Source organism: Pogoniulus pusillus, chromosome 8 (genome assembly GCF_015220805.1).
Source record: "Pogoniulus pusillus isolate bPogPus1 chromosome 8, bPogPus1.pri, whole genome shotgun sequence".
In the NCBI taxonomy this organism is placed as follows: domain Eukaryota; kingdom Metazoa; phylum Chordata; class Aves; order Piciformes; family Lybiidae; genus Pogoniulus; species Pogoniulus pusillus.
Genome location: NC_087271.1, coordinates 33,398,138 through 33,419,812, shown reverse-complemented (window position 1 = coordinate 33,419,812; position 21,675 = coordinate 33,398,138). Strand labels below are relative to the sequence as shown.

At 43.9% G+C, this 21,675-nt stretch overlaps 1 protein-coding gene across 2 annotated transcripts in view; it reads right to left on the bottom strand.

Moving 5' to 3' along the window:
• Nucleotides 1-243: 243 nt before the first annotated feature.
• The window catches only part of RPAP2 (RNA polymerase II associated protein 2), a 40,789-nt gene continuing 19,357 nt past the window's right edge, over nucleotides 244-21,675 (bottom strand). Inside the window, exons 11-13 of one of the 2 annotated variants that reach the window (XM_064147999.1) lie at nucleotides 20,099-20,167; nucleotides 3,637-3,786; nucleotides 244-621 (exon numbers count right to left, since the gene is read on the bottom strand). In XM_064147999.1, coding sequence (XP_064004069.1) covers nucleotide 621; nucleotides 3,637-3,786; nucleotides 20,099-20,167 — 220 coding nt within the window. In that variant the 3' untranslated portion in view covers nucleotides 244-620. Of the gene's footprint in view, nucleotides 622-3,636; nucleotides 3,787-6,785; nucleotides 6,872-20,098; nucleotides 20,168-21,675 lie in introns of those variants that run through there. The other variant, XM_064148000.1, reaches the window with a different exon arrangement.

Sequence of the window (21,675 nt, the reverse complement as noted above, 5' to 3'; positions counted from 1 at the left end):
TTTTTAGTTATTAAAATATATTTTGCAATCTAAATTAGTAACAATTAGAGGCTGTTTCAAAATAACTTTTACATAGGTTCAAAGACCACTCCATCTCTTAGAAATAGCAGATAAACAAGCTGTTTATCTGCTATTTCTAAGAGATGGAGTGGTGTGTACTGTAATCAGTACACACTGTAATCATGGTTCCTCAAGATTACTGCTCCATGCATTGGGTCAACTGGAAAAATGTCAGCAACAATGTTCTTAATGTTCCAGGCTAAAATGCTTTATTCTCCCTCTCCCCAATTCCTGCAGACAAATTCTGGCAAAAAAAAAAAAATCCAAAGCAAGAAAAAGACCCCAAAAAGAATCCAAATTTGTTTCTGTGGGTTTCAAATAGACAAGTTTTCAGGTGATCCAGCTGCCAGGCATATTCTGAACAACTACAGCTATGGTCAGTTTCTCCACAGGGCTTCAAAGTTCTTATTCATATGAGGTACATTAAATACTGGAATTGCAAAAAGTCCTATTAATACTAAATTTAATTTTTCTTTACAAAAATGATCCAACAAGTGAAGGTGTTTTGCTCAGTGAGCCATTATTTCAGATGCTAGGAAACGTTACGATGATGATCTCATTCTGTGGGAAAAGAGAAGAGAGGTCAGTAATGTTAATATAGCATTGAATCATAGAATCATAGCATCAACCAGGTTGGAAGAGACCTCCAAGATCATCCAGGCCAACCTAGCACCCAGCCCTAGCCAGTCAACTAGACCATGGCACTAAGTGCCTCTGCCAGGCTTTTCTTCAACACCTCCAGGGACGGCAACTCTCTGGGCAGCCCATTCCAATGCCAATTACTCTCTCTGCCAACAACTTCCTCCTAACATCCAGCCTAGACCCCCCCCAGCACAACTTGAGACTGTGTCCCCTTGTTCTGTTGCTGGTTGCCTGGCAGAGGAGACCAACCCCACCTGGCTACAGCCTCCCTTCAGGTAGTTGTAGACAGCAATGAGGTCCCCCCTGAGCCTCCTCTTCTCTAGGCTAAACAATGACAGCTCCTTCAGCCTCTCCTCACAGGGTTTGTGTTCCAGGCCCCTCACCAGCTTTATCACCCTTCTCTGGACACATTCCAGCATCTCAATATTTCTCCTGAATTGAGGGGCCCAGAACTGGACACAGGACTCAAGGTGTGGCCTGACCAGTGTTGAGTACAGGGGAAGAATAACCTCCCTTGTCCTACTGGCCACACTGTTCCTGATCCAGGCCACGATGCCATTGGCTCTCCTGGCCCCCTGGGCACACTGCTGGCTCATGTTCAGCTGCTCTCTACCAGTACCCTCAGGTCCCTCTCTGCCTGGCTGCTCTCCAGCCATTCTGTCCCCAGCCTATAGTGCTGCTTGGGGTTGTTGTGGCTCAAGTGCAGAACCCTGCCCTTGGCCTTGTTAAATCTCATCCCATTGATGTCTGCCCACCCATCCAGCCTGTCTAGGTCCCTCTCCAGGGCTCTCCTAGCCTCCAACAGATCCACACCTGACCTTGGTGTCATCTGCAAACTTATTGAAGCTGGACTCAATCCCCTGGTCCAGATGATCAATAAAGATACTGAACAGGACTGGGCCCAGCACTGATCCTTAACCTACTTAAATAGTCTAATGTTACATTCATCACATCAGTTCAACATGGTCAACATAAGTAACTCTTACATTCTTCAGCCTACCCAGAATGCAAAAGGTAATCTCAGTATTATGCAGAAAACACAGGGATTTTAGCTCAATTTAATATCATAAAGACTGAATGCTGGTGGATGAGAAGCTCAACATGAGCCAGCAGTGTGCACTTGCAGCCCAGAGGGCCAATCAGAGCCTGGGCTGCAGCAGAAGTGTGGCCAACAGGTCGAGGGAGGTGATTCTCCCCTCTACCGTGCTCTGGTGAGACCCCACCTGGAGTACTGCAGCCATTTCTGGAGCTCCTGTGACAAGAGGGATGTGGAGATGCTGGAGTTTGTCCAGAGAAGGGCCATGAGGATGCTCAGAGGGCTGGAGCAGCTCTGCTGTGAGCACAGACTGAAAGAGTTGGGGCTGTTCAGTCTGCAGAAGAGGAGGCTCCCAGGTGACCTTCTTGTGGCCTGCAACTATCTGAAGGGGGCCTACAAAAAAGTTGGGGAGGGACTTTTTAGGCTGTCAGGTAGAGACCGGACTAGGGGGAATGGAGCAAAGCTGGAGATGAGTAGGTTCAGACTGGCTGTAAGGAGGAAGTTGTTCAGCATGAGATAAGGCCAGACTGGATGAGGTTGTGTCCAGCTGGGTGTAGGGTAGGGTGTCCCTGCCCATGGCAGAGAGGTTGGAAGTGAATGATCCTTGTGGTCCCTTCCAACCCTGACTGATTCTATGAATGTTATTATTTCCCTTCAACAATTAAAAGAAAAACACTGCTGAGACCTAACTGCTGCAGCCATGCATGCAATTACAAAAAATAACTTGTAGTAGACCACACCTTGAGTCCTGTGTTCAGTTCTGGGCCCCCCAGTTTAGGAAGGACACTGAGATGCTTGAGCGTGTCCAGAGAAGGGCTACGAGGCTGGGGAGAGGCCTTGAGCACAGCCCTATGAGGAGAGGCTGAGGGAGCTGGGATTGGTTAGCCTGGAGAAGAGAAGGCTCAGGGGAGACCTTATTGCTGTCTACAACTACCTGAGGGGTGGTTGTGGCCAGGAGGAGGTTGCTCTCTTCTCTCAGGTGGCCAGCACCAGAACGAGAGGGCACAGCCTCAGGCTGCGCCAGGGGAAATTTAGAATCATAGAATCAACCAGGTTGGAAGAGACCTCCAAGATCATCCAGTCCAACCTATCACCCTGCCCTATCCAGTCAACCAGACCATGGCACAAAGTGCCTCATCCAGTCTTTTCTTGAAGACCCCCAGGGACGGTGCCTCCACCACCTCCCTGGGCAGCCCATTCCAATGGGAAATCACTCTCTCTGTGAAGAACTTCTTCCTAATATCCAGCCTATACCTACCCTGGCACAACTTGAGACTGTGTCCCCTTGTTCTATTGCTGGTTGCCTGGGAGAAGAGGCCACCCCCCACCTGGCTACAATGCCCCTTCAGGTAGTTGTAGACAGTAATAAGATCACCCCTGAGCCTCCTCTTCTCCAGGCTAAACAGGCTCGAGGTGAGGAGAAAGTTCTTCACTGAGAGAGTCATTGGACACTGGAATGGGCTGCCCGGGGAGGTGGTGGAGTCGCCGTCCCTGGGGCAGTTCAAGGCAAGGTTGGACGTGGCACTTGGTGCCATGGTCTAGCCTTGAGCTCTGTGGTAAAGGGTTGGACTTGATGATCTGTGAGGTCTCTTCCAACCTTGGTGATACTGTGATACTGTGAAACTGATGAGAAATTCCTCCCAAACCAATGACAGAAGCCAACTATATGTTGTCAAAAAATGAAAGTGATAAGTGATAAGCTGGCATTTACTGTAAGTGACAAACTAATGCCACTCATTTCCATACTGTATATATTGCTTCACTCTAAAACATACATTACACATTTTCTACTCTGGCTGATACGATCTGTAGTTACTGTGCACAGTTAGAAACTGTTGAAAATTAAAACTGTTGTTTACTGGCTTTATGATATGAAAAATAGCTTAAAGCTCACTCACCATTCCAGCAGGCAGTCCTTTCTAAATATTCCTGTTAAACTTTCCAGATCTTCATTTTTGAAATGCAGTTCTTCCAGCAGTGTACTCAGGAACTGTGTGTATGTTGGGCTTGTCTGAGGGTTCTTGAAAAGTGGAGTAGTTTGTGGCAATCTAGGGAGAAAAAAAACACCCACAAATTGGTTAATGAAAAGTGACTTGTCAGAGTTGGATGTAAAAAAGAAAGCAAAGCTTCTAAGTTAAAACAACTCAATGGATAAAAGGCAGTTTATAATGTTGCAGCTGATTCATAGAATCATAAATTAAACAAGGTTGGAAGAGACCTCCAAGATCATCCAGGCCAACCTAGCACCCAGCCCTAGCCAATCAACTAGACCATGGCACTAAGTGCCTCAGCCAGGCTGTGCTTCAACACCTCCAGGGACAGCAACTCCACCACTTCCCCGGGCAGCCCATTCCAATGGCAAATCACTCTTCCAACCTGGTTGATTCTATGATTCTAAGGCATTTTAGCTGTGACTCAATTTTTTTTCATTGCCTAAGCATTGTTTAAAAACTAATTGAACTACTAATTGTCTTGTAAGTAGGAAAGTAAACAGAAAACAATTCAGAGAGGTATTACAACTACAACACAATCATAATTACAATTCTAGTAATGAGGTAAAATTTGCATCAAGATAAAACATATGAAACATTTATGACTGCAAGTACTGTGATGGTTTGGGTGTCACCTGCCCCCCCTACACTTATGAAATCACCCAGATTAGACTCAGCTGAGCTGGAAATTAAGAAATGAAGCTTTATAGTTACAGCTTAGCACAATATACAAGCAGGTATTTATAATCTATACAGCTACAGACAGAGATAGACAAGTTAAAAAAAGTAATACAGAAATACAACACCCCCCCACTTCCAAACCAGAGTCCCCAGGAGGGGCTCCCAACCACTCTTCCACCTCCTTTCCACCCTTCTACCTTATCCCAGACTTTGCCTTATGTTCAAGGTGAGTTTGGATCAGCCAGGCAGAGTTAGAAAGCAGAAAGATTAGTTACACAGACAGCAGGTTAGGGAGAAAAGTGCAGACAGCCTGAGACACACAGCAACTGTGTTACCTATGTTGGTGTTCTTGTTTTTATCCACCTCAGCAAGCCTATGAGTGAAGCAGACATCACCACTGTTTCCTTTTCACAGCCTATAATCTATTTCTTCTCACCAAAATACTCCAGCTAGCTTCAAGCTAGCACAAGTACAAACACTTTAATCCTGGAAAACTCTGTCTTTTAGGCATTGTTTTTTTTTTTATAAAGCAGTTACCTCCAAGTACTTTTCTACTTTTAAGGTGCTGCCAGAACAGAAGCAGAAGCTTTCCTCTGCAAAGACAGTGAGCCTAAATTGCTAGTTTGTCTGGAGAGATAAGTTCTGTGCTTTATGCAGTGTTACTTCAATGTATATTTGAGGTACTGCAGAACAGAGTGTTAAGAGCTGTGCTCTCATCCTTGCATGAAATGCTAAGTGAATTAAACCATAATTGCATGCAGGGAAGACAGAACAGTGTTAAGAATCTGCATCTTCAAGCCACTGCTAACTACAGTGACCCCTATCTCTCAAGAAACCTTCATGACTAATTCAGTTTAATTATACACAGGATTTCATTTCAAAGATCATAGAATGGCACTGAAACTGTGCAGCATCTTCGAAAGGCACTGCATGTAAACAGGAAATAGAATACTTGGGACCATAATAACAACATCTGGCTACTGCAGCAATGGAAAGAAAAGTGCAGATTCTGCTTATCTGTCACTTTCACATGTTGCAACATTCACGTGGAACAAACTTTTATAAGTAAAGTCACATAAAACGGTGAAAAACTAAAAGATTAAGTGATTTGAAGACAATCACCTGCAGAAACATGCAAACCTAAGTGTTACTGTCCAAAGTGAGAATCATAGAAACATAGAATCAGTCAGGGTTGGAAGGGACCAAAAGGATCACCTGGTTCTAACCTCCCTGCCATGGGTAGGGACACCCTACCCTACATCAGCCTGGACACAGCCTCATCTAGCCTGGCCTTAAACACCTCCAGCCATGGGGCCTCAACCACCTCCCTGGCCAACCCATTTCAGGCTCTCACCACTCTCATGCTCAACAACTTCCTCCTCATGTCCACTATGAATCTCCCCACCTCCAGCTTTGCTCCATTCCCTCTAGTCCTGTCACTCCCTGAGAGCCTAAAAAGTCCCTCCCCAGCTTTTTTGTAGGCTCCCTTCAGATACTGGAAGGTCACAAGAAGGTCACCTGGGAGCCTCCTCTTCTGCAGACTGAACAGGCCCAACTCTTTCACTCTGTCCTCACAGCAGAGCTGCTCCAGCCCTCTGACCATCCTCATGGCCCTACTCTGGACATGCTCCAGCATCTCCACATCCTTTTTGTAATGGGGGCTCCAGAACTGGATGCAGTACTCTAGGTGGGGGTCTCATGAGAATGCAGTAGAGGGGGAGAATCACCTCCCTCGACCTGCTGGACACACTTCTGATGCAGCCTAGGATCTGGCCGGCCCTCTGGGCTGCAAGTGCACACTGCTGGCTCATGTTGAGCTTCTCGTCCACCAGCACCCCCAAGTCCCTTTCCCCAGGGCTGCTCTCCAGCCACTCACTGCCCAGCCTGGAGTTGTGCCTGGGAGTTACACTCTCCTACTTCAAAGGCTTGCCTTCAGCATGCCTGTTGAAAGGAAACATTCATGCTCTGCTCGTGGAAAAGCAGGACAGCATATATTAGGCTGCATGAAGCAGTGTAGTTTCCTGCACACCCATTTACACCATATGGTAAACAGGTCTTTGTAAAGATTTTAAGAGTGTTAAAAATGTCAAACTATATCTGACTGATAAAATTTATATTTGCTGGCTGTTCTACAGATGTCACTTGCTTGAGGGAAAAAAAAAGAGTGAAATTCATATGAAGACCAAACTATTATTATGAAGCTATTAAATGACATATGGATAGTGTAAATGTTTAGTTTCAGTGCCTCAGATCAAGATTACTTTGGCAAGTATATTTAGGAGTTTAACCTAAATGAGAATGTTCCTCATTACATGGAACACATTTCATTAATTGATATGGTAATGCCTGTAACTTATTCTTCCATCTACACATACCTTAAGCAATACCAATGAATCCATTCAGAAGCCACGGTTCTGACCACAATTGTTTCAGTCCCTTACTTTGTTCAGCATACTTGGAACTTGAACAAGAACAGAATTACAAGGCAGAATGACTAAACAGATAAGCACCACCTGTCTTTCTACAGAAAGCTTTGGAAAATAGGATGCAAACATTGTGGACAGTTACAGGCATTTAGGCACTGTGAACAAGACTCTTATCATAATCACACAACCTTTAAGGGTTGGAAGGGAACCAAAGAGATCATCGAGTCTAAATCTCCTGCCAGAGCAGGGCCATACAATCTATCTTAGGTCATAGAGGAACACATCCAGACAGGCCTTGAAAGTCTCCAGAAGAGGAGACTACAACAAGTTTTTTCCTTTTCAATTCAGTTTCTTTCTACCTTTTACTTTAAGCACTTAAGACCTAATTTTTAGAGCTCATCATAAGCAGAATGAGTGGCCACTATTCTCCTGCCAGGAGAACAGTTGCACTAATGATAATGAACCTTTCTTGAACGCTCATTTAGGAACATGGAAATAAAGCAAGAGCTGGCAGCAGCACTTCGTTCTTCCTCCCTCCCCAACAAAAACACAGACCAGTGCATATGTGCTACAGGGATGGTGCCAACCAGCCCCTGATGAAGCTGTCATCAATAGACTCTTGCTAAGGGTGTTCACCTGCAAGAAAATCCAATGCATTTTTTTGCTGTCACAGATTGGACCACAGCTGTGAGCAATCTTGTCCTCTCATCCCACAAGCATTTCAGCTGAAGGTCTGGTAGCATGCACTACATACACTTAACGAAGAGTAGAAGTGCTTACAAGCTCCTGACATCAGTTCAGGTGATTTAACACAGCTATTAGAGGTTCTGAGAGATCAATCAGCCATTCCAACAACGTGCTATTGGCACTATGCTGAAGCTCCATGGCTATGGTATGTGACATAAGTCATGTCACGTTGTTAACAAGGACTGACATAGGAGAAACAACACTAACAAACATGAACAAACAACTGTGCAGGGGACAGTCTGTGGACTCCATCATTGTCTGTAAACTACTACAAGAAAGAATTGCCAGAGGCCAATGGGATGAGATTTAACAAGGCCAAGGGCAGGGTTCTGCACTTGGGCCACAACAACCCCAAGCAGTGCTACAGGCTGTGGACAGAGTGGGTGGAGAGCAGCCAGGCAGAAAGGGACCTGGGGGTAGTGGTAGATAGTAGATGAAGATGAACCAGCAGTGTGCCCAGGTGGCCAAGAGAGCCAATGGCATCCTGGCCTGCATCAGGAACAGTGTGGCCAGTAGGACAAGGGAGGTTATTCTGCCTCTGTACTCAGCACTGGTCAGGCCACACCTTGAGTCCTGTGTCCAGTTCTGGGCTCCTCAATTCAAGAGAGATGTTGAGATACTGGAACGTGTCCAGAGAAGGACAACAAAGCTGGTGAGGGGGCTGGAGCACAGCCCTGTGAGGAGAGGCTGAGGGAGCTGGGAGTGTTTATCCTGGAGAAGAGGTGGCTCAGGGGTGACCTCATTGCTGCCTACAGCTACCTGAAGGGAGGCTGTAGCCAGGTGGGGGTTGGTCTCTTCTGCCAGGTAACCAGCAATAGAAGGAGGAGACACAGTCTCAAGTTGTGCTGGGGGAGGTCTAGGCTGGATGTTAGGAGGAAGTTCCTGCCAGAGAGAGTGATTGGCATTGGAATGGGCTGCCCAGGGAGGTGGTGGAGTCGCCATCCCTGGAAATGTTGAGGAAAAGCCTGACTGATGCAGTTAGTGCCATGGTCTAGTTGATTGGACCAGGCTGGGTGCTAAGTTGGACTGGATGATCTTGGAGGTCTCTTCCAACCTTGTTGATTCTATGATTCTATCCACTCACAATTTTGGTTAAAAAAAAAAAGCCACTTATTTCTTACAACTTCAGTTTGAGCATGATTTAGAAAACTCAACATTTAAGAAAACACCCTTAAAAGCAAACTGTGTCTCTGGAGTGAACATTTTCCATTAGAACACATTAATATTTGACAGACAATCTCCAACTGCAAGCATCTAACTTACAAACAGGATGCAGAAGATTTAAATACATCTCCAAAATGAAGTCTTCATTTAAATGAAATATTAGTGCCAAAAAAAACCCCAAACCCAAAAGAAATTATGATCAGTGCTATTTACAACTCTGAAATTTGGAGCCCTTTGTTAGTATATTCTCTTGGTCAAAAAGGGAAATCAGTCTTCAGGGACAGTTTTCTTTAGTCTCCCCAAATTTATTTCTAAGTCCTATTTTCTTAATGCAAGATAGAACACACTGCTGAATGATAACTGACAGAAATAAACAAGCACTTTTCTCACTGAGGAAAAAAGTTACTGTTGGTCTGCTCTTAAATACAGCCTGAAGATCCTGTTCTTGTCACAAAGACAAGAATTTTGTAGCTCTAGTGCAATTCATGTTTTATTTATTTAACTTCCCTTCATTATTGTGTACTGACTTCTGCACAGAATCCAGCACAGACACTTTAATCCTCTGATGGCAACAGAAACTGAATTATTCATAGTCTAAAATTTTTGTCCACTACATTTAAATCGATGCTACAAACACTGATTCGAAATCAATGACTGCAATTCCTGCATGACCTAAGGATGTAGTAAAACTTAAGGGTCATACAAAAGTTCACTTAGTTAATTGCTTCCATTAAATTAATTTTATTCCTATGCAGTTTCTACAAGTCTGATCTGAAAAAAAAAAAATGTTCCTTTTCACACATGTCATAGAATCAGTCAGGGTTGGAAGGGACCACAAGGGTCATCTAGTTCCAAACCCCCTGCCATGTGCAGGGGCACCCTACCCTACATCAGCCTGGCCACAGCCTCATCCAGCCTGGTCTTAAATACCTCCAGGGATGGGGCCTCAACCACCTCCCTGGGCAGTCCATTTCAGCCTCTCATCACTCTCATGCTCAACAACTTCCTCCTCATGTCCAGGCTGAATCTCCCCACCTCCAGCTTTGCTTCATTCTCCCTAGTCCTGTCACTCCCTGATAGCCTAAAAAGTCCCTCCCCAGCTTTTTTGTAGGCCCCCTTCAGATAGTTGCAGGCCACAAGAAGGTCACCTGGGAGCCTCCTCTTCTGCAGACTGAACAGCCCCAACTCTTTCAGTCTGTCCTCATAGCAGAGCTGCTCCAGCATAACATTAGTGATATGAAAGCTAATAAATGCACATCTCTATTTTCCCCTGACTGACATAGACCTTTGACATATAGATCTCTTAAGCAGATCTGTGGAACACTGTTGTGATTTAGTAAACTGTAACTTTGCTCAAAGAATCAACTGATTCTAAGATGTAATTAACTCTTCATAGAAGATTTTAAAGATCTTTGTGCTTTTTAATCACTTCCAGGATTCTTCCTACTTAAAAAGCATTACACACTGCATAGCAGTGCCATGTCAGGTCTCATGCTTACAACAGCAAACTAGAATCTTCACAAAAAAAGTACTGTCTTTCTAGACAGTCTATTTTATTGTCTAGCATTATAAGGTTTTAGAATCATAGAATCTACCAGGTTGGAAGAGACCTCCAAGATCATCCACTCCAACATATTGCCTAGCCCTGTCCAATCAACTAGACCATGGCACTAAGTGCCTCATCAAGTCTTTTCTTGAACACCAAAACCAACCCCTACCTGGCTACAGCCTCCCTTCAGGTACTTGTACACAGCAATGAGGTCACCCCTGAGTTTCCTCTTCTCCAAGCTCAACACCCCCAGCTCCCTCAGCCTCTCCTCACACGGCTGTGTTCCAGACCCCTCAGCAGCTTCATTGCCCTTCTGTGGACACGTTCCAGTATCTCAACATCTCTCTTGAATTAAAGAGCCCAGAACTGGACACAGGACTCAAGGTGTGGCCTGACCAGTGTTGTTTACACTCCATAATACTCATCAAGCACCAAAAGGAGAGGAATTATTAGATCCCCAAAAGTTTCTACAATGCTTTTCTGTTACAGTAGTTCCAGAAGAGTTAAGGAATATCATACTTCTAACTTGGGCACAATTTATGTCAGGGTTAAAGAAAGACAGGGTACAGCACTTAGCCCAGTAGAAGTGCCATTATGACTCTGCAGTAATCCAGAAGCCATGCTAAAAATTCCACTGGAACAAAAAAAACAACACACACAACCCTGGGGATTACATTCTAGGAAGCTGTAGTAACTCCTCCAATGATGTGGATGCCTACAGTTTTTTCTTTGTTTTGTTCAGAGACAATGAGACAAATGAACAATAAATTTTCTTCTTACAATTAAGTTTCCTGCAAGTAAAATAAAAAAAATACTGCCCATGTGTCAATCAAACTCAGAAAATAAATCATAGAATCATAGAATCAACCAGGTTGGAAGAGACCTCCAAGATCATCCAGTCCAACCTAGCACCCAGCCCTAGCCAGTCAACGAGACCATGGCACTAAGTGCCTCAGCCAGGCTTTGCTTCAACACCTCCAGGAACGGTGACTCCACCACCTCCCTGGGCAGCCCATTCCAATGGCAAATCACTCTCTCTGTGAAAAACTTCCTCCTAACATCCAGCCTATACTTCCCCTGGCACAACATGAGACTGTGTCCCCTTGTTCTGTTGCTGGTTGCCTGGGAGAAGAGACCAACCCCCACCTGGCTACAATGTCCCTTCAGATAGTTGTACACAAGTCACCTTTTTCTTAAACAGATGGTTAATGCTTGATGATTAAAGAAATAAATGTTTGCATTGCATGTATTAATTATTAATAAAGAAGCAAGTATATTTTTATGGGGCTACAGCTTCAGGGTTCAGTTGCAAAATTAACAGTGCAGTTTACTCAGTGAATGAAGTTTAAATTCACTTAGTTTAAAACTAAGCTTAGAGCAGCTGTTAACTGTGCATTACTCATGTTTTACTTGCATTAGTTCAGAACTGTCTATATTACTAACTGCACAACTTGTTCTGTGCTGTGATGTGACCTCCAGTAAGCAAAGCTGTATGCAGCAGTGCCTGAAAGAGGGACAGTGTGGTATTATTACATAAGAAACCTTCTAATTATACAGCTTTTCAAGAAACAGATTTAAAACAGCTTTCTCTCTAATAAAGCTGGGCCATACCTCTATCTCCTTGATCAGCACACAGTTGTGGCAGAGAGTTCAACAGGACATGAACTCCACTGACTGAGTTAGCTCCCCAAAGAGTCAACACGATAAAGCAATCTGCTGAAATCTGGCATGATATCTTTCAGAGGGCTGAAACTGAAGCTGCAAATAAAATCTTGTTTGCTCAACACACAAAAAAAAGCAAAAATGAAGTGTCAGAGGAAAGTACTTTCCCCACTACCATAATCTTAACTCACAAGTACATGTGGCACATAAAGTTTCCAAAGATGACTAGAGCAGAAAACCCAAAATCATGGTCAATGGAGAAGTATTTCTAAATTCTAACAAAAAGATTAGTCCTGAAGGAGAATTCGTAACTGGTGATGCACTTTGCACAAGAGCTCTGCACAACTTCTGAATGCCCTCAAATACAACTGCTGGGAACATACAGATTTCTCTCTCAGAGGGAGGCTGTAGCCAGATGGGAGTCAGTCTCTTCTGCCAGGCAAACAGCAACAGAACAAGGGGACACAGTCTCAAGTTGTTTCAGGGGAGGTCTAGGCTGGATGTTAGAAGGAAGTTCTTCACAGAGAGAGTGATTTGCCATTGGAATGGGCTGCCCAGGGAGGTGGTGGAGTTGCCATCCCTGAAGAAGTTGAAGAAAAGACTGGGTGAGGCACTTAGTGCCATGGTCTAGTTGATTGGCTAGGGCTGGGTGCTAGGTTGGGCTGGATGATCTTGGAGGTCTCTTCCAACCTGGTTGATTCCATGATTTCCAGGACACCTGGCAGAAAGCCACAACCATGCCTTTCCCTTGCACTGGGCAGCAAGTGTCAGGTGCAGAGATGATGACAGTTTTCTGAGCCTACTCCCTCAAATCCATGTAACAGAAGTCCAGGAAAACAGCATGCGCTAAGGTTCCTCTCCTGCTCCTGAAGTCAAGGACCACAGCTGTAAAGGGGAACTAACTATTATGGACACACCTCAAAATTTGTGCTGGACAAGCATGAAAGACACATATCCCCATCTCCCATTCAGAGGGCTATCCACGAGAAATAGAATCATAGAATCAACCAGGTTGGAAGAGACCTCCAAGATCATCCAGTCCAACCTATCACCCTGCCCTATCCAATCAACTAGACCATGGCACTAAGTGCCTCATCCAGCCTTTTCTTGAACACCCCCAGGGACGGTGCCTCCACCACCGCCCTGGGCAGCCCATTCCAATGGGAAATCACTCTCTCTGTGAAGAACTTCTTCCTAATGTCCAGCCTATACCTACCCTGGCACAACTTGAGACTGTGTCCCCTTGTTCTATTGCTGGTTACCTGGGAGAAGAGGCCACCCCCCACCTGGCTACAATGCCCCTTCAGGTAGTTGTAGACAGTAATAAGATTACCCCTGAGCCTCCTCTTCTCCAGGCTAAACAGGCCCAGCTCCCTCAACCTCTCCTCATAGGATTTGTGTTCCAGGCCCCTCATCAGCTTTGTTGCCCTTCTCTGGACATGTTCCAGAGAAGAAATACTAGAAAGGAGAAAGACTGCAGCTGTGTGTGTGCTGCAATGAAAGCAACAGCAGCACTGTGCTACGTAACGGCATCACAGCAGCACGCTGGGCTGCTTGGGGTTTTTTGTACAGGGAGAAACACCTTTGAAACTGAAAAGGTTTCTGCTTCTATTTTCTCCCTTATCAGTGATGAGGCTATTTGATTAATTTTAAAGTTGGCACTGATTAATGTCCTAATCAACACCACCACAAATGTTTGAAATACAGTTCTAGATATGTTTCCTAAGTAATACTGAGCAGGCTAGGAGGAAGTAAAGTAATACTGATCTCCTCCACAATAAGCCAAGTAAGCAGATTTGAGCTTGCTTAGAAAAGTGCTGATAAAGTAAGAACAGCTTAACAGAAACCTTGAGTTCACACTCACCAAATGACAACCCAAAATTGAGAGGAAAAGGGAAGAATGTATTTTGATTTTTAAATGTGTTGAGACAAAGCTGTATTTACTCCATTTCACAAAATAGAACTCTACACGGAGACAAAGAATAGAGACAATGCCAGGACTACATTCACTTTGTGCTAGTTTGAAGCCAGCTAGAATGTTTTGGTGAGAAGAATTAGATTACAGTCTGTGAAAAGGAAACAATGGTGATGTCTACTTCACTCATAGGCTTGCTGAGATGGATAAGAACAAGAACACAAACACAGATAACACTGTTGCTGTCTGGGCTTTGGAAGGAACTTCTCTCTCTCTAACCTAACCTGCCAACTGTGTGGCCAATCCACCTGCTTCCTAACCCCCCTGGCCAACCCTCCATACTACCTTAAACATAAGGCAAGATCTTGGGTAAGGTTGAGGGGTAGGGGGAAGGTGAAAGGGTGGTTGAAAGCCCCTCCTGGAGACTCAGGTTTCTGGGAGGGCTGTTGTGTTTCTGTATTACCTTTTAACTTGTATATTCCTGTATATAACTGTAGTTATTGTAAATACCTGCTTGTATATTGTGCTAAGCTGCAAATATAAAGCTTCATTCTCTAATTTCCAGCTCAGCTGAGTCTAGTCTGGGTGATTTTCTTAAGTGTGGGGGGCAGGTAACACCCAAACCATCACACACTTTTATAAATAGAAAGGCCTTCTGTATTTTCTGTCCTGCAAAGTTTTTCCAAGTGGGACATTATTATATTTCTAGCTTAATGATAAATGATTTTTTCTCAGCTGAAACCTGGTATCATTCTTCTATCATCAGACTCGCTAGATAAAAGATCATCCAGCTAACTTGTATGTGGTTTGTGTAGGAAAGAGCCACTCTGCAAGTCTGATTCATATCCAATGCATATTTGCATATTTGATTTGTACATTCTCAAAGTCCAGACGTTTTCAGACAAGAACATAATGGTGATATAAAAACCATCTGAATTACTCTTACAGTAACTTAGAAGTGCCAGCCCTGAGCAATAGGTGTGCTCATGTGCAAAGAAGTAAAAATGCACACTTGAACCCAAGACTGTCCAGTTCCTGAACTGTTATCTTCAAGAGAGCAAACCCCTAGAGCACATCTCCACATGACACATTTATCTAAAGTGGCTGCACACATCTAATGATGGCTTTTGTTTAGTGATCATCCTCCTTTTGAGTTTGTTTAACTACTGCAGCAGCCAAATGCTTAGAAACTAATCCCAGAACATTTTGAAATGCTTCAAAGCTTTTAGCAGGGGAAACCTCTTGCATGGTTTTTGCAGATGAAGCTGACCACAGTTCACTGGAACCAGCCAGCTCAGATAAGTAAGATGAAAGCAGACATTTCCTGAAAATACCTTGAAAGCTTTCCATTAGACTGTACCAGGGGTATACACTAAAAACACCAAGTGCCCATGCTTCCACAGCAACCAATCTGCCCACTGCTTTCTCCATTCTTCCTTGAACGACTGCATTTGTATCTATTTATCTACTTCATTTCATGTCTTGCAAAGTTCTCTGGGGGAAAAAGATGCCACTCCTGTATTCCAGTTTGCAGTACATTATAGAGCAGCTATTACTACAACCAAAAAAAGAATCTGCTTAACACACTGAACATTGCAACAGGAGGACACAGGAATCTATGGCTGCCAAAATGACTACAAATGACAGGTAAGTAGGAAGTTTGGTCATTTTAAAACATTACCCACTCCATGAGAGTCAGGAATGCAATTACTTGAACATAATTCTATGGCTGTCAAAATGTACTCCAGGATGGTCAATACAGCATTTCTGAATGTGCTGGTCACAAAGACAGGAGTGCCTCAGGCTACGTCTTCAATAAAGGCTGAGACTGGCTGTTCATATTTTATAAGACAATTTGATTGAATAAATCCAGCTGTTCACTAGGAGCAGGAGATGCTCCATGGTTGTGGTCTCCCAAAACTTCGCCCTTCAGGAGAACAGTCACACTGTCTAATTTCAGGCACTTTGTTTCAGAGCAATAAATCAGAAGCCCAGGTTTCTTTAACAGTTAAGACCCAAAGGTATCTAAGCACTTTTAATAGCTTCTCAGGGATCAGGAGGCTGTAAAAGCAGCCTGGGTCTAGTTTAAGCACCAGCATTAGACGTTACGACTATGCTGTTCCCTACCAAGAGTCACTATATATACACACAGCAGTGAAGAGAGGCAGCATTAACATCACATAACACAAAGTATTAAGTGGTGATGACACTTGAATTCAATACAGCAGTAACACTAACAGTTACTCTGCCCAGTAGCATATCACAAAAAGGGTTGGGGCTCTCTGAGAGTGCTTTGTACACTGAGTCCTCAGCATATGCTAGCCACATATGAGGAGGAAGTGGCAAGCCACAATATCAATGCACAAAATGGGGTGCAAGCAAAGTCCAACAGTTGCTACTTGAAACAAAGCAACCCTGCCCCCTTCCAAACAAAACACAAAATGTTTGAGGTCTTGGGAGTTTATTCTGAAGTGTATCCTGAAATCCCATGTTCACTCTGCCTTCTGTAGTGTCTGCTCTCCTCCACCCCCTGTAATGTGGTCTTTCATCCATCTGGGAAGAGGAAGTGGGTATCTTCCTCCAAGTCTTGCTTATGCTATTTCACTGCTTGGTATTAGGAGTAAAATCATAGAATCAACCAGGTTGGAAGAGTCCTCCAAGATCATCCAGTCCAACCTATCCCCCAGCCCTGTCCAGTCAACTAGACCATGGCACTAAGTGCCTCATCCAGACTTTTCTTCAGCACCTCCAGGGACGGCAACTCCACCACCTCCCTAGGCAGCCCATTCCAACGGGAAATCACTCTCTCTGTGAAGAGCTTCCTCCTAATGACCATCCTGTGTCTGGGACGAAGACCTGTGAATGCATACCATCTTTCAGTGATAGAAGCTAGTAAAGAGCCACTCTGATTCGGGCCTCGTACAGCTCTGCACACTAAATGACATTAAATGCACTGCAAAGTGCATCATCTCTCAGCATAGTTATGGCAAAGCCAGAGAAGACTTAGTAGAACATAACTCTTTAGTAAGATCACTGTACCACAGTATCACCAAGGTTGGAAGAGACCTCATAGATCATCGAGTCCAACCCTTTGCCGCAGAGCTCAAGGCTAGACCATGGCACCAAGTGCCACATCTAAAGATATGACAGACTCCTTGGTAAACTGCAAGTGAAGAGAAAGGGCCACAACCTGAGAACCTGTCTGCATGGGCTCCTCAGTAGCCTTTCCCCATATGCTTCTGACTTGCATTAAGTATTCAAGCTTGATTTGAATTCCAAGCAATTAAATATTTTACTTTTAAATGATGCCACACTCATCATCATCATCTTAGCACTTAATCTTAAGCACTCATTCTACCCCATCTACATTCTGCAACATCCTCTAAGAAGAAGAGAAGAGGAGGCTCAGGGGTGATCTTATTACTGTCTACAACTACCTGAAGGGGCATTGTAGCCAGGTGAGGGGTGGCCTCTTCTCCCAGGCAACCAGCAATAGAACAAGGGGACACAGTCTCAAGTTGTGCCAGGGTAGGTATAGGCTGGATATTAGGAAGAAGTTCTTCACAGAGAGAGTGATTTCCCATTGGAATGGGCTGCCCAGGGAGGTGGTGGAGGCACCGTCCCTGGGGGTGTTCAAGAAAAGGCTGGATGAGGCACTTAGTGCCATGGTCTAGTTGATTGGTTAGGGCTGGGTGCTAGGTTGGACTGGATGATCTTGGAGGTCTCTTCCAACATGGTTGATTCTATGATTCTATGATAAGAAGCCATGAGAAGTTGCTCAAAATCTGAAGCTTGCAGGAACCTTACAAAAAGCTGAAGTCAGGTGGAATTTTATTCATGAATTCCCCAGGAAGATAGAGATAAAATCTACTCTATTTTAGAATCAAATATAATTAATTTGTTTAAGAGTGGCCTGTTAGAAAGCAAAAGTAAAAAGAGACTTGGTTCATTGTCTCAGCTGATCGTTGTCAAGACAGTCTGCTACATGTAGAACACTTTAATGCAACTGTAGAACAATCATTAGGGTATGTAAACAATTAGAGCTCATCATGTGTGGAGAGACCAGCAACACTTGAACTCCTGAACGAGAGAGTCACCATTTCCTTAAATGTACAGGAAACTACTTGAAAAATTCATAAGATCTGTTTCACAAATTACCAATTCAACCATAAGAGTATATAGTAAAAATGACAAAAGATTTGTTCTTACAGCTGATAAAAAATTGATGCCAAGGCATTCAAGTAAAGTTACTTTCTGTGTTCTGATTTAATGAATCATTTGAGCGGTATCTGGCTGGATGACACAGATGTAAGACTCACTGAAGCCTACTCTAATGCCTGCTGGTATTAGCCTTCCTTGGGACAGTAAAGCCAGAACAATGTGTCAGACTGAAGTAATATCAAGGAAAGTTAAGTGCAGTGCTGGGATGTTATGAGGTTGGCCCACAACACATCTTGACCTGTGAACGTCTGTAAGTACTTCTCTGTACTAAAGGCTTCAGTGACCCAGGAAGAGCAAAAAAGCAGCAGCAGTGCAGTAATAGTCCTGCAGTAAGATTTTTACAATCTTGTAATTCCAGCTGAAAGACATACAAAGATTGCTCAATGGCTTAACTCTACCGAAAGGCAGGGTTTCACTCTGTGAAAGCACCAGTGATTTATTAAAGAGGGAACTAGTGTTAAATGTTTAACAGAAATGTGGGAGAGAACTGTCTGTTTTCCACGCTGCAAAGCCTGTGTCCTTAACCTCAGAAGTCTACACTAACTCAGAAAACATAAATTAGGGAAATTAACTGATACATAGAATCACAGAATCAACCAGGTTGGAAGAGACCTCCAAGATCATCCAGTCCAACTTAGCACCCAGCCTGGTCCAATCAACTAGACCATGGCACTAACTGCATCAGTCAGGCTTTTCCTCAACATTTCCAGGGATGGCGACTCCACCACCTCCCTGGGCAGCCCATTCCAATGCCAATCACTCTCTCTGGCAGGAACTTCCTCCTAACATCCAGCCTAGACCTCCCCCAGCACAACTTGAGACTGTGTCTCCTCCTTCTATTGCTGGTTACCTGGCAGAAGAGACCAACCCCCACCTGGCTACAGCCTCCCTTCAGGTAGCTGTAGGCAGCAATGAGGTCACCCCTGAGCCACCTCTTCTCCAGGATAAACACTCCCAGCTCCCTCAGCCTCTCCTCACAGGGCTGTGCTCCAGCCCCCTCACCAGCTTTGTTGTCCTTCTCTGGACACGTTCCAGTATCTCAACATCTCTCTTGAATTGAGGAGCCCAGAACTGGACACAGCACTGAAGGTGTGGCCTGACCAGTGTTGAGTACAGGGGAAGAATAATCTCCCTTGTCCTACTGGCCACACTGTTCCTGATGCAGGCCAGGATGCCATTGGCTCTCTTGGCCACCTGGGCACACTGCTGGCTCATGTTCAGCTACTATCTACCAGTACCCCTAGGTCTCTTCCTTCCTGGCTGCTCTCCAGCCACTCTGTCCCCAGCCTGTACAGCTTTTATAGATCATGCCTATGGATAGAAATTGACTGAGAGATACTCTAGGAAAATCGAACTTCCCACTAGGAAAACCCTTGGAAATAATTTCATTCTACAGTAAGTAGGATGAAGCTAAGGAGAACTGCAGGCACCACCACATGAAAATATTAAGTAATAAAAATAACCCTCATTAAAATTAGATACTGGTTGCTTTCAGAAATCTGACAAGTGTTAAAAAAGCTTTCCCCTCTCAAAGATGTTTGCTAGAATAGTCAAACATATTTAGAAGCACATCATGGAAATTTCACTTTAATCATGAAAGTAAAATCTTTTAAGAAATCAGAAGTAAAATGAGGAATAAAAAGTGTAATAGTTACACCAAATCCACAGAACACAGGTAATTTTGTCCTGCAGTCAGAGTGGGGATTCATGTTTGTGAGCAGCAAATGGAAGAGAGTGAAGCATTCTCCAATTTCACCCAACCTGCTCCCCATAAAAGTACTCAGAAGTCCAATTTTTTTAAGGCACATGAGGTTTGCCTTCTGTTACGTCTTGTGCAAATGAGGCAGTTCTGAAGAGAATTTAATTTATTTGCACAAAAAATATTTCTGATGATTCCCCAGTTAAAGAAATCTTTCCCCTCTTGGGTGTGAAAATTAACCCTTGTCTGGATAGGCACTTTAAAACAGCAGCACACAAGAATGTTTGACAATAAAGGGTACTTACATGGATAATAAAACGATAGCAATTAGAGTCCATTCAGGCATTTTGTGAATGATGTTTCTGTTTGTTAACCTGAAATGCAACAGCAACAACAAAATCAGAACACTTCAGAGTGAAAGCAAACAAATAGCAACTGCTGCATTTTGATTTGTCTACCAATTAGAGGACTAACATACTGAGTCCCAGTGTAGGAATTACAGCTCTATCTGAGCAATTCAACAAACTTTAGGCTTCTCTCTTGTGCTAGTTTGAGCCCAGCTGGAATATTTTGTGAGAAGAATTAGATTATAGGCTGTGAAAAGGAAACAATGGTGATGTGTACTTCACTTATAGGCTTGCTGAGATGGATAAAAACAAGGACATTAATATAGATAAAGGAGTTGCTCTCTCTCTGGCTCTGGCTGCATGCACTTCTCTCTCTAACCTGCTAGTCCATCTGCTTCCTAACCCCTCTGGCCGACCGTCCAAACTTGCCCTGAATGTAAGGCAAAGTCTGGGGTAAGGTAAAGGGTGGGAAGAAGGTGGAAGGGTGGTTGGGAGCCCCTCTTGGGGACTCAGGTTTCTGGGAGAGCTGTTGTGTTTCTGTATTACTTTTTAACTTGTCTATTTCTGTCTACATTGTAAAGATCTGCTTGTATATTGTGCTAAGCTGTAAACATAAAGCTTCATTCTTTAACTTCCAGCTCAGCTGAGCCTAGTCTGGGTGATTTTCTTAAGTGTGGGGGGTGGGTAACACCCAAACCATCACATCTCCCATCTTATCCTGAAACAGAAGAATTGAAGAATTGCCAATATGTCTCTCTTCTTTTCTATACAAATGTGGGATAGGGAAGATTAATTCTTTGAATTAGCTCGTAAGTAGTCCTGGCTGCTGTGAGGGCTCAGGTCACACTCATATCCACCAGGAAATTCTCAGGCACTGCACACAGGTTTGTGGAAAGACAGGCATGCCTAGACTTAGCTTCCCCCTGTTGGTTTCAAATCCAGATTTGCTGTGAAAGCTAACACTGGGGAACAGACTGGATTCTGAAGACAGATACTGAAGACAGTCCCCCAAGATCCTAATTTTTCAAAATGGAAACCTGGAATTCTAACTCCTGCAATGAGAATCAGTGCAGATACAAAAGCAAGACAATGAGGTGTGAATCAAGAACCAGATGGGTGTTCAACTAAAGTGCTGTTCCATTCTATACCTGTTAACCCATTTGGCTGAACTTTGTAATAAACCAGACCTACTTTAAGCCAAACATTGACTTAAACCAACTAACATATGAATTACTATGGCTGAGTTTAGGCAGGACCCATGTTGTTCAAGACAAGCAATTTAATTGAATGGACACAACTGAAAACTAAGCTGTGTGTATATGCAGGCACCCAAAACCAGTAGCAAAAGTATTGAAATACCTGGCAGGCAACAAATTAAAAATCACAAAATCACAGAATCAGTCAGGGTTATAAAGGACCACAGGATCATCTAGTTCCAACCTCCCTGCCATGCCCAGGGACACCCTACCCTAGATCAGGCTGCACACAGCCTCAGCCAGCCTGGCCCTAAACACCTCCAGCCATGGGGCCTCAAC